Source organism: Plectrocnemia conspersa, unplaced genomic scaffold (assembly GCF_051122295.1).
Source record: "Plectrocnemia conspersa isolate PC_06_02 unplaced genomic scaffold, ASM5112229v1 ptg000013l, whole genome shotgun sequence".
NCBI classification, from domain to species: domain Eukaryota; kingdom Metazoa; phylum Arthropoda; class Insecta; order Trichoptera; family Polycentropodidae; genus Plectrocnemia; species Plectrocnemia conspersa.
In genome coordinates, this window is record NW_028277177.1 from 1,141,695 (window position 1) to 1,154,002 (window position 12,308).

The window sequence follows — 12,308 nt, forward strand, 5'->3', positions numbered from 1 at the left end:
AAAAATCCCCAAATCGTGTTTTATACGCACGATAATACTATCTTTGGTAAAAAAAAGTCTGGTTTCGGGAATCGTTTGACATTATATGTATAAAAAATGGCGTAAAACGATATTAATATAAAATAAAAACGTGCACTCGCATTTATAAAAAAGATTCATTCATCCTACGACACTTACATTCACAAGATATAGAACATCTGTAAACTGTTTACGTTAAAAATTATCACAAACGAAACCCACGAGTTCCGATACAATAAAATTAGCAAAAGACCAACAGTGATAATATTCTGCACACATCTTAAATCAAATACTCGCACTTACGCATGACTAATTGTTTTCTCCTCCGTTCGTAGATATTACGACAAGCGTTCGAATTAAAAGGATGACTAGTTTGTACAATTGTCGTCTACTGTCCCGAGAGTTATGTATAAAAAATCACGCTATCCATGACGATACCATATTTTAGCAGTTATTATATATATAATATATAAAAAATTCATTGAGCATATATACGTTTTTATTAATTAAAAACGTTCGGTATATATAATAAAAAATAACTTAAAACGACAGACAGTTGCGTTCAGCACCTTAATTCAATTATAAATCATTGTGGAATTTGACATTTGTGCTCCAGAATGTTAGTATAACATAAACTATAGCTTCTATTGAGTCACTACTTAATTCGATGCGAATTTCGCTTCGCTGTACATATATTTATAAAAAGTTTAATAAGTTCGGACATAGGAGAGCAGATTAGATTCGACCGGATTAAAAGCGACGATAGAGCTTCAAGTGATGATTTCAAAAGAAGATAATATGGCACTTTATGGTCATACCGATGAGTCATCAGACAGTTGTTGAATAGGTATTTGTTAAAATTAATAAACATTGCAGCTCTTAATCGCAAAATGGATCGCCTGTTTTTTAAATCTGGCCAAGTCTAATCCGATCTGAAACTTGGAACGAATACGCTCGACGCTACAACTGGACACGACGCTCGGGTGATTGAATAGTTCATATTATTATCATAAAAAACTGAGCAGGAACTTGCAATATACATATTTTATCAATATTAATCTAAATAAATAATTTATATCTATCATAGACATTATAAAATTTCTCAATATATACAAAATTATCATCTATCATTGTCGTAAAATTTAAAAAATACATAAAATCATCATAATATTGTCGAAACGTTAAAATATATTGTGACGTAAAATTGAAAAATATACAAAATCATTATATATAAAAAAAAGTAAAATAAAAACTTTGTACTAAATTTAAAATGGCTCTCCTCTTCTTAGGAGTTACGTCCATAACTGAACCGCATTATTATTATTTACAATGCATAGATTTACAATAATAATTGGATATAATTTAATAAAAGGAATGAATAAGTCAAATCATATATACAACCGATCGAAAATACGCACATTCGTTGTAAAACGCTAACTCATTTTAACATACAGCTAGTACAAAAAGAGTCTTTATGTAATATTCACTAATTTTACATATGAACACTCAAATTATTTACAAATAGAAAGATTACTCAAAAAAGACGTGCGCCGAGTTACAGAACGGTATTCGAGATTAATTAATTTTATATATGTACATATATAAGTGGGTATATTTTTTATAATTTTAACAATATGTGTATATTTTATCTATATCCAAGGGAGACAATGTCGCTATCGAAGCAATGTTTTTATAAAATTGTTCCCGTTTGTTAAGTATATAAACATACGAACCGTACGAGAGAGTACAATAAACATGAAATACTTTTGTAGTCTTTTAGAAATATCACTAAAATAAATTACGCTTAATTCTGACTATCTATGTAAGGAATCCGATCGATCGCCTTAATCGATATTCATATCACTCAGTGCTAGGTGTTGGAATTGTATTATTTACAACGTTTCCCGTTAAAACGTGAATCGATCTAATTAACCGTCGACCGAAAGTCCCGTATTAATTTACAACATTCAATCGTTATTCAATATATATATATCTATTATATAATAAAAGTTTCGGACTTGTGAATATTCGAATCGGTCCCTGTAGAAAGAGAGCTTCAGTCGAATTAATCGTAGGATAAGTATAATTTTTTCAAGATTATTGCCATCTCTCTCGACAGATAAGAAAAAAACGTATTTTATTATGCTCAAAATCTAATTACAAGGAAGATATATTTCAGGACATAAGTGACTCAGAATCTTTTCTACGGCGACCGATTCGTCTGAGATTCATACGTTTACACGGTACGTATCGACGAGTTTTTAATAAAATCTTATTGCTTTAATTAATAATATTAAGTGAAACAAGGTGCTCTTTTCAATTTAATGTCACCTTGCTCCACTTGGAAGTCATTACAATTCGGTTACGGCGTATAAATCTTTATTGTTGGCGTCTGCGGAGGGTTGTTGCTGCTGGTTGTCCAGGGGAGCGAGGGTCGCGGCTCTCGCGTTTTGGCGACCGCGACGGTCCAAAGTCTGGGTGCCCATCTTCGCGCCTTGCACGCTCTGCATGTTTTGATTCTGTTGGGAGTTTTGAGCCGAGTGAGCGTGCCGACGGTCCAAAGTGTGAGAATACGACTGACGAGCCTGCCCCCGCGACTGATCCGAGGGAGGTCGAATAGGCGGCTGACTGCTGGTCGAGAAGAACTTCTCGGGCGTTCTTCCCGATCTGTTTTGCGATCGGTGTTGAGATTGCTGATTGCCTTGGTTGCAGCACGGCAAAGCGGGCGGAGCCGGCGAACGATACTGAGCGAAGTGAGCGGCGCTCAAAGGCTGCGGCGCCAGCGTGGGCGGATCCGGCAACGGCTGATGCACGATCGACGTTCCGTTTCCTGTTTTTTCGCCGGATCTCTGCTGTTGGTGTTGATGGTGATGTTGAATTTGATTGGCGTTATTCGCGCGCCTCTGAGCGGCTGCCGATTTTCGATCTAACGTACCGCACGCGGGCGGCTGAGAAGCCGCGCTCTCCTCCTCCATCTGCTGAGCGTACTTGTGGCTCTTGTCGTATTTACCGCCGGTTCTAATAGTCGCGTATTTGTCAGGCGGAGGTCTCGCGAACGTCGACAGCGGCGCCGGTTCCAAACGAGGCGGCGGATTCTCTCCGATGCTGCTCAATTGCTGAGGTCTCGCGACCGAGAACGTAGTCGTAGCCGAAGGAGTCGTAAGTTTGAGATGCTTAGGACCGAACGAAGCATATTTGGGATCAAATCGGTTGATCTGATTGGTAGGGGTGATGTCGCGCGGGTCGGGAGGCGCCAGACTGCGGGGGTCCAGTGGCTGCGGCCCGGCGCCGCCCGCGCGTCCTCAGTAGAAGTCCGAACTCTCCAAAGTTTTGCACTGTTTGCTCAGAGTCGCGTACTTGCCATCGTTCGGTCTAAGCATGGCGGGGGCGTGCGAGGGCAGACGCCCGAGCGTGTGACAGGCCCCGGCGCCCGTGCCAGGCAGATGACCGCCACGCCCGCTTCCTCCTCCGCCGAGAGCGGCCGCGGCGCGTCCTCCGCTAACGCCATACTGTCCGCTGACCTCATTTCTGTAAACATACAAAGGACAAAGTTGCAAATACTTTCACATTGTCGTTTCATTCGAACGAGTAACATTTAATAATTTTGTTTTTATATATCGTATTGGATATTGAGGGAGACGAAATGCAGGATCAGCCCCGTTTAAACAAAATATCTATAACACTGATGCAGGAAATAATATTCAAAAGAATCTAAGATACTTTATATGTCGTCAACGACAAAATGCAACGATTAAAGAGAGTTTAATTTGTTCATAGTTAATCTTTCGTAAAGGCGGAAGAAAAAACAAAATTATTATAACTACTCAGAGAGAAATTCTACCAAAGCTGCCGGTACAGACGTACCCCGTTTATAACGTAATCTTGGAGAACGCATACGCGTCATGCTTTTATAAATCATGCCTCTTATATTCCTCCTCGTTTATCCGTAACGGAGTGAAAATTCTAACATCTTATAAGAAATTATAATACGCTAACACTTATCGATAAACACAATTCCCAGAGTTTTATTCATAAATATACTAATGAAGTAAAAATATAAATTAAAAACAACTACGGCTCTACCGCTATGGTATATAAATTAAATTAAACTCTGAAAATTTCCAACACTTATACAGAGATAATACTTTTTTTAATAACACTGTACAATATAAGAAATTTATTATTTTGACAAGATACTAAAAAAGAATTATAAGCTCCATTTTTATGATTCATTATGATGGACTATGATGCTTCGTACATTTAGATCTTATGATTTTATATTATTGTAATAATTTTAATCTATAAAAACTTTATAACATTTTTTCTTTTATAGTCGATTTAATATTTAATAAATATAAACGTTAAAAACGGTTGTAACGCAAAAACTATATATACATGCTGATAAAATATCGATGTCAACAATACGTTATAAACGACATTTTCTATTATCTAGAGCGGAAACTCGTACTATAGTATCATAGTTTCATCATCGATTATAAAAATACAATTAATTATATTAAGCAAAAATAATTTCTGAGCGATGAAGACTAACATAATATTGTACAATGTTATCATCGATGAAACAAAGCATTTGCAAAATATAATTACAGAAATTTAAAAAATCAATAATACGGAAAGACACCGTTCGGCTTACCATGACCGGAATAATCACATCCACTATAATCGTAAAATTGCAACAAATTGATCGGTTATAATTTCTTTTAGTGTAAAAAAAGTATAAGTATTTCAAAAAACCTGTCACGTAAAATCAAAATTCCGAATCGAATAAAAAGCGATGATAGCGCGTCACTATCGGAATGAATTTTGACGATTGAAAACGATCACAGATGAATTGTTGACACCGAGCGCCCGATTTAGAATGTTATTTTCTTAAATTACACAACTTCTAAAGCAAGCTCCGATGTACGACATGCATATATAGTGGAACTTCAACTTGAATAAGACGGATCAGAAATTCCACTATATATATATATATATATAAATTAAAAGTGACCATCTTCACTTTTTATACAAAAATGAATTATCCGACTGCAAAATGTATTTTACTAAAATTACCTATACATACATAATGGCGAGCTTTCAACGCGAACTGGGTCGCGTTGAAAGTCCGCCAGGCATATCAAAGAACTAAATATAAATAATAATAAAAAGCAAGGACTGCGTCATGCCTGTGTAAAGTGTGCATCGGGGCAGAGGGCATAGTAGTCATGGCAACAGCGGAGCCATAGGAAGGAGGCAGCGGCGAGGAAGCGCGCGGAGAGGCAGAGGGGTAGTACGACCCTTGGCTCCGAGGCAAGGTGCGCGAACCGGCCGACGCACCGCCCAATAACGTGCCTCCTCCGCTCGACGATGACGGCGGCAAAAACGGAGCGTGCTCATCACCGGCGTAATCACGTCTGAAACGAAAACACAAATTGATATTATCTTAGTGTAAGATTAGACATTAATCAAGTATATTAAACACAATGAACTACACAAAGACCATTAGACGTCTGACAACCTGGCTTAACTTTAATTAATCATGTGACATAAGGAAAAGCTTGTGTATAATCTCAGAGGTGATCAATCAAAATTATAATTGATAATTCCGATGATTTAGGATAATGATATTTAAGCTTCTCATAGATGGCTCTAGGTCTACCATATCCACATGATATTATATTTTTTTATTATTTCAGGATGGATTTTGAACAATTTCCATGATGACATTTTTTTATTTTTACTGTCCTTTGATATTCACGTTAAAATCTAGTCACCTTAATTTATGACCTGCATTAACCCATGTACAAAAAACTTTAAATGTCTTGTGACGTTTTCTGTATCATCGCATTTCATATGTATAATTTATTTAAGAACAATATTATTTATTATTTATATTATGAATAGGAACCCTGAAGTTTTTTGAAGTATTCAACTTGTAAGTCTAACTAAAATTACATTTTTTTACAAAGTTGTTCAGCTTAAATTAAAATATGAAAGTTTCCAGCATGAGGAGATAGATTACGTTTTAGATATCCACCAGTTAAAGGTTAATCTTCTGTAGACTTGCCGCAATAAATATCAAATTGCGTAGCAGTAACCGTCTCTTGTTGCAGCTCAATTCCGATAACTGAACCGCACAGGTTTACCCAAAATGAATTGTTTGGCTATATGACAGCCAAAGTATTTAATCATAGACTCATCAACAGACAAATTTTCATGAAAAACTCCCTACTAGCACAAGTTTCTCTGAATGAGATTACGGAACGGTCTCACAACGAACATTTTATCAATCAAAAACATGATAAACAGTGTATCAAGATTCATTATTATCATCGCCTAAAATTGTGCTATAATGCGGACTGAACAATGATGCCCATTGTACACGCTTGTGTACAGGGCAATAAAATATAACATGTCACACGGTAATTAAAAAATATTGTCAAACTAATAGTATCTCACGTTAAAGTAGAGTCTAAATATACATAATAATAAAAAACAAGTCAAAATATTTTATTATTTATAGTTAAAAACGATAAAAACATCTTATCTTGTTATAAATCCGTATTACGATGATAAACCAATGACATTTATTTACGCCTTACTGCCAAATTTTATTTTTTTATAGTTCACTACTACCATATAGTTTCGAAATAAGTAATTACTTCCATAATAATTATAGAAATAAAACACTAAATCACGCTTCAAGTAGGTGTACACAAGCGTGTACGGAGGGCGGTAATGGGTTAAAACTTTTAAAAAAATTTTTGGAAATTTTTGTTTAACCACTTCATCCTCGGGTTTATTTTAAAAAAATGGTCAAAAATAATCACCTTTTTTTATTGCGATTTATTATGTGATGTGTTATGAGAATGATGAAAAAAATCAGTTTAAAATTATTTATTCATAATTATTATTATTATTACACTTTAAAAAAAAATTTTTTTTAAATTAATAAAAATTTTAAGTTGCCTCCTTTGCTGTTTCTTTATATCCAAACTCTAAACATTACATAGAAATACATATGTATGTGTGTATGTTACGTAATGTTTGTTGTCAAATAAAAAAAAAAAATCCTTATAATAGAGTATGGTGATTTTTGAAACAATGTGTAACGCATAAAGCAACCATGCATTTTGGACAATGGAATTGCGCGTCTCTTCTAATTTTTTCCCCATTCGCGTCAAACAAACTAAATTTTGGTTCTGATTTTTGTGGATTTTACACGAATATATTTTACCATCTGGTTATAATACGCAGTTCTGAATGAATAGATCTTCTGAGAAAATATTTGAAACTTATGGTTTCTGTTTTGTTACCTAATTTATGATGAAATCCAGAAATAAAGTAAATATATTAGAATTGTCTGATAATTTCCGCATTCCATGGAAGTGGGTGAAATGAAAGCAATCTAAATGAAAGCAACCTGATCGTGTAAAATAAATACTAGCATCATAAAGTGTCAGTTTTTTTATTTGATTTATGAGGGGTAAATGTCTTCAATATAAATGCACATGTGAGAGAATGCATAGATAGAAACGTGTAAAAAAATACTAGCATCGTAAAGCAGGGGTAGCCAACCCAAATGATCTTGCTACCACTTTGGAAATGCATCATAACGGAAATGCGAGCCACAATATAAAATATTAGATTTTGATACACTATAGACATTTTTTGGAGTGAAAAATTAAAACGTAATGAGTTATTATTATTGTGTTTAGTATTATTCTTACATGTAAACTTAGATAATATAATAATAATGATACTAAACGTTAATTGTAAAAAAATATATAATACTAAAAATGAAATATAAAAAATATATAAATAAAAATGTTCAAAGCAAGCCGCGGGTTGGCCACCCCTGTCGTAAAGTGTCATTTTTTTAAATTTAATTTATGAGGATCAAATGTCTTCGATACAAACGCACATATGAGAGAATGCGTAGTAACGCAAGGTATTATGCAGAACGATTTTTTTTTAATATAGAGTTCACACGCGCCCGTGCGTGTATGCGTCTAACGCCAAAAACATTTTGAACGCGCCCGTGCGTGTAAAAGGGTGAAGTGGTTAAAGAACATCTCCAAAAATATTTTAAGAAAAAATTGCTACAGTGAGCACAAAAAAGGTTTTTCTGAAAATTAATTTTCAGTTTTTCTGAGAACAAATCCTCCTCAAAGGAGGATGTCTGGTCCCCTCAGTTTATCATATGTAAAATAGACCAGTCCACAATTTACTTATATTAAATTTATGGTTCATTATATGATAATATATCAAACTAGTGGGAATTTTGTAAAAATTTGATAAGGTGTAACTTCATAGTAAAATATGAAAATATATAGCGGGCTAGATGAAAAAAATCTTATCGGAATCATTTTTAAACATATTTATATCTATAAAAATACGATAGAACAGTGGCATAGGTCAATGCATAATACCCGAAAGACATGGGTTCGAATCCCATATGAACATATTTGTAATTATATTTGTAATTTTTTCTCTCGGTTTTAATCAATATTAATTGCAAGTAAAATATTATTTTATTAAAAAACAATTATTTTAATTCAACGTTAATTTCTTTCATAATCATTGGACTTTTTGAATTTTATTAAATATGCGCAGCACAATTCTGTGCAAATTCCTGATCAGAGAGGGTGTCAAAAGGAAAATGCTTAATTTATTATTACATACATTTGATCAGAAATGTCTTTTCAGCTTTTTCAAATCACCAGAATTAAAATGAGCAGAATTTTATATACATAAAAATCAGATCCGTTTCAGTGTTCGTTTTATGCGGATTTGCATATAAATGAAATACTAGAAATAAATTATTCGCAATCGAATTTTTGAATTAATTAAAATAAAATCTTTGTGTATTGAAACAACAAATACAAAAATGTAACACAAACTTCAAAAAAATTTGGAACGCGCACCTGTTTTTTAGATAAGCGTTAAACGATAATAAATGGTGGGCCTTTCTTACATTTTGTTTCGTTCAACAAACGAATTCTAAGAATTTCGGTCATCGTAGACACCGCCAATAAACATTATATCCACAAATGTTTTCCCAAGGGCGTAAAAATATTTTTTATTGAGAGCAAACGTCTCATTGTCTCACATTTCGAAACAAAATTAAGGCACATGGATTATGGATTTTGGAGTGGCACTATTCACTCGAGTATACTGAGAGAAAAAACGACTACCTGTGTTGCTCAAATATACAAATTGTTTCATTCTAAGATTTTTCTAAAATTTCATGAATATTCGGTCAATTATTCGATATATGTTACAAACTTAACGAACTTTTTTCTTATGTAAATCCAAGTGTGGCTGTCAACCCAGACCAATATGGTGAAGAGAAGACCAGCCAGAGCCGATGCCAACAGCAAGAGAGCGAGCCCCAAGAGTCCGGCGTCGCAGAGGGCGCGCACTCCTTGCAAATAATAAGCTCGCACAGGACGACAATCCACATGGGCCGTCAAACTGTTCAGCACTCGTTCGGCAGAATTAGTTTCAGCAGATAACGATCCCAAGGTCGGTTGCAAATCTAAAAAAACAATAAAAAATCAATATACGCAATCATAACTTAAAACGATAAAGCAAAATATGCAACATACTTGGATTGTTGAATATGTTATTGGCAATTTTTCCCAAGGACGTGAGACCGTTTCGTACGGCGACAACAGCCCTTTGTGATTCTCGTAAGCGCTGCGTAAACGGATTGGCACGGTTCATCTCGCATACCAAATAATAGCGTACAACCTATAATAAATAATAATGTCAGATGTATGCTTCAAGTTAAGGAATACGATAAGTGATACTCACGTCAGGTGAGAGGTCTGGCGGTGCACGTTGAGCTATAGCAGCGGTCGGATCTTGGCAAGCGTCTGCTAAAGCAACGGCGGCTGCGAGTGCAGCGCCAGCTGCCAACCAGCAAGCTACCAAAGCCGCTAAAGCGCAAACACTGAATGCTATGAGAGCTCGTCGGGAGTGTCGCGCTACGCCGATTAATAGAACAGCACAGGCGACTACGAGAGCTGACCACGCTCCAATCGCCACGACCCATCGGATCCACTCCCATCGTCTGCATTTCTGTCAATTATGAAACACATTTATTACGCTGATCCATTAAAATTGATTGTATATGAGCAAAATCAAATGTGAAGAGTGAGAACTTAGCTAGATTCTCTGTTGTTGACAAGGCAGTACTCTAAGATCTATTTAGTTTACTATATGTATCCATAAAAATTGCAATGGATCTAATATTCTCTCTATAAAATTAAACTTTTTGAGTATTAGTCAGAGAACGGATTATGATCCACATTTGAGACATTGTATTGATGAAGATTTTATCGACTTAGTAATGCATATCACCATTTTTAAATGAAAGTTCAGTTAAGGTAATATATTTTTGCTCAAAAGTCAGTACACAAAATTAAAAAAAAAAATGCCCTGTGTACTTACACATACCGTTACTGCCCCTCAGTGTGACCGACAAACCACAGGGCAGAGATTTAAAAGCGTCTTGAATTAATAAACTATTTGTAATTCGATATGTAGAAAAAAAGCAAGAAGCTTTTGATAAGATCTTCATCAAAAAACTGCCTCACTCAAAGACATTGTGAAGATCGTTCAAGACAAACATGAAATATGGACAATAGACTCGTCTACTATAAAAGATAAATTGCATTCATTGCCTACATTTTGATTTACTCTAGATATCAATAAATATAATATACCTCTAACGTATCCGCCATATTGATACCGGCTAATGGACGTTTAATATCAGCAGCAGCTCCAACCGCCATCGTGGTGTTGTTTCTGATGAACGATAACGTATTGAGCAAGATGCCCAACGCAGTCTGATTTGATACGGGAGAATCAAAGATATCAGCCAAGTCAGTCAGCTGAGGCTTGACTTTCTGAGTCAACGCCAATTCTATAGAATTGGTCTGAAAATATAATAAATACAATCATTAAAAACCATCTTTTAAAAAAATAAATAAACAATAACAAATTACATGATTCCTGATGGCGACCACGATGTTGTTGATCGCCCTGGCAGAGTCGAGCGTCTGCAGCAGCGCATTGTGCAGATCGTCGTTTCCGTACAGTCCGACGCCGATGGCGCCGCAGCACAGAAATGCGACGATGCAAAGCGTCACCTTTAAAGCCGATATGCTTTTGGCGGGTCGAGGCTTTCGATCGCAACATCTCGTTAGTAAATATATTAGTAATATGAGTAGGGTTAATATTAACCAGGCGGCTGGTACCGAACCCAGGATGCCGAGACTCTGAAAAATAACATATCGATCAGTATTTATATATATAACACGGTTTATTCGATTCGACTGATGGCTTACTTCTAGATACAGTTCCGAATGAGGCGCAAACGTTGAATTGACTCGGTGCAGCGTCACGTTGACGTGCGGCAGCTTGTGGAGCAGCCACGCCAAGTAGGGTGGCTGATATTCTTCCTCTTGCGGGGCCATAACAGCTCGCCAGGTTTTAATTTAACTGTTAAAAAATAAAAATGAATTATATGAATGAAGTACATTATAAAACTAATATCATTAAAGCAAATAAAACAATATATTTAAAAAATAGATAGATATTCATGAAAACAATCATAATATGTTTATCGTTAACTTAAGTAACTCAATATATTGTAAGTGTGTGATTTTTTAAAACTATATTTTAACCTCTTAATCGAGCAGTTTCTTATTACGTGATTAAAAATAGTTGATTCTGAACAAAGTTAAATGTACTAATCATAAAATAAACAAAACGCAGAGCTGATGACTATAAAATTCGTCACAGAACACTCAACTGGCTCTTGTAATGATAATGGATCAATAATGGAAGGATTCTACTGTATGCTGATGAACTCTAAAATATATAAAAATGTGCAAAGAAACATGCCGAGTGATTTGATCCATATAAGTGAATGGATGAGATTAAACAAATTACCAATTAATAAAAAAAAATAGATATATGATATTTAATGATAATTTTGATATCACAATCACTGTAAATAATTCTCTAATTAAAAAGGTGATAATATGAAATACTTAGGTCTACTTTTAGACACAAATTTTAATTTTTATAACCATATTGATTATATAACAAAAAATATTCTACCAATGTCAAGAAATTTATACAGGTTTCAAAATATATAGAATTTATTATGCACATATTCATATTCATCGTAGTTTTGGGAATCACAAGTAAATTTAAATTTACATCACTTCAGGTTATTCAAAATAGTGCTATAAAAATTGTGTTAAATTTGC

General features: G+C 34.8%; 2 protein-coding genes across 4 annotated transcripts in view; both read right to left on the reverse strand.

Annotated features, from left to right (window-relative positions):
* Positions 1 to 2,153: 2,153 nt before the first annotated feature.
* LOC148226883 (uncharacterized) lies at positions 2,154 to 2,993 on the reverse strand. The gene has a single exon (XM_088202156.1). The coding sequence runs from the start codon at positions 2,991 to 2,993 to the stop codon at positions 2,370 to 2,372; it is 624 nt and encodes a 207-aa protein (XP_088058282.1). The 3' UTR covers positions 2,154 to 2,369.
* Positions 2,154 to 12,308, reverse strand: part of tty (tweety) — a 49,636-nt gene continuing 39,481 nt past the window's right edge. For all 3 annotated transcript variants that reach the window (XM_088202106.1, XM_088202104.1, XM_088202105.1), the window contains 8 exons: positions 11,379 to 11,532; positions 11,037 to 11,309; positions 10,755 to 10,967; positions 9,841 to 10,107; positions 9,633 to 9,777; positions 9,319 to 9,562; positions 5,208 to 5,435; positions 2,154 to 3,546 (listed from right to left, as the gene is read on the reverse strand). In XM_088202106.1, coding sequence (XP_088058232.1) covers positions 3,321 to 3,546; positions 5,208 to 5,435; positions 9,319 to 9,562; positions 9,633 to 9,777; positions 9,841 to 10,107; positions 10,755 to 10,967; positions 11,037 to 11,309; positions 11,379 to 11,507 — 1,725 coding nt within the window. In that variant the 5' untranslated portion in view covers positions 11,508 to 11,532 and the 3' untranslated portion in view covers positions 2,154 to 3,320. The remainder of the gene's footprint in view (positions 3,547 to 5,207; positions 5,436 to 9,318; positions 9,563 to 9,632; positions 9,778 to 9,840; positions 10,108 to 10,754; positions 10,968 to 11,036; positions 11,310 to 11,378; positions 11,533 to 12,308) is intronic.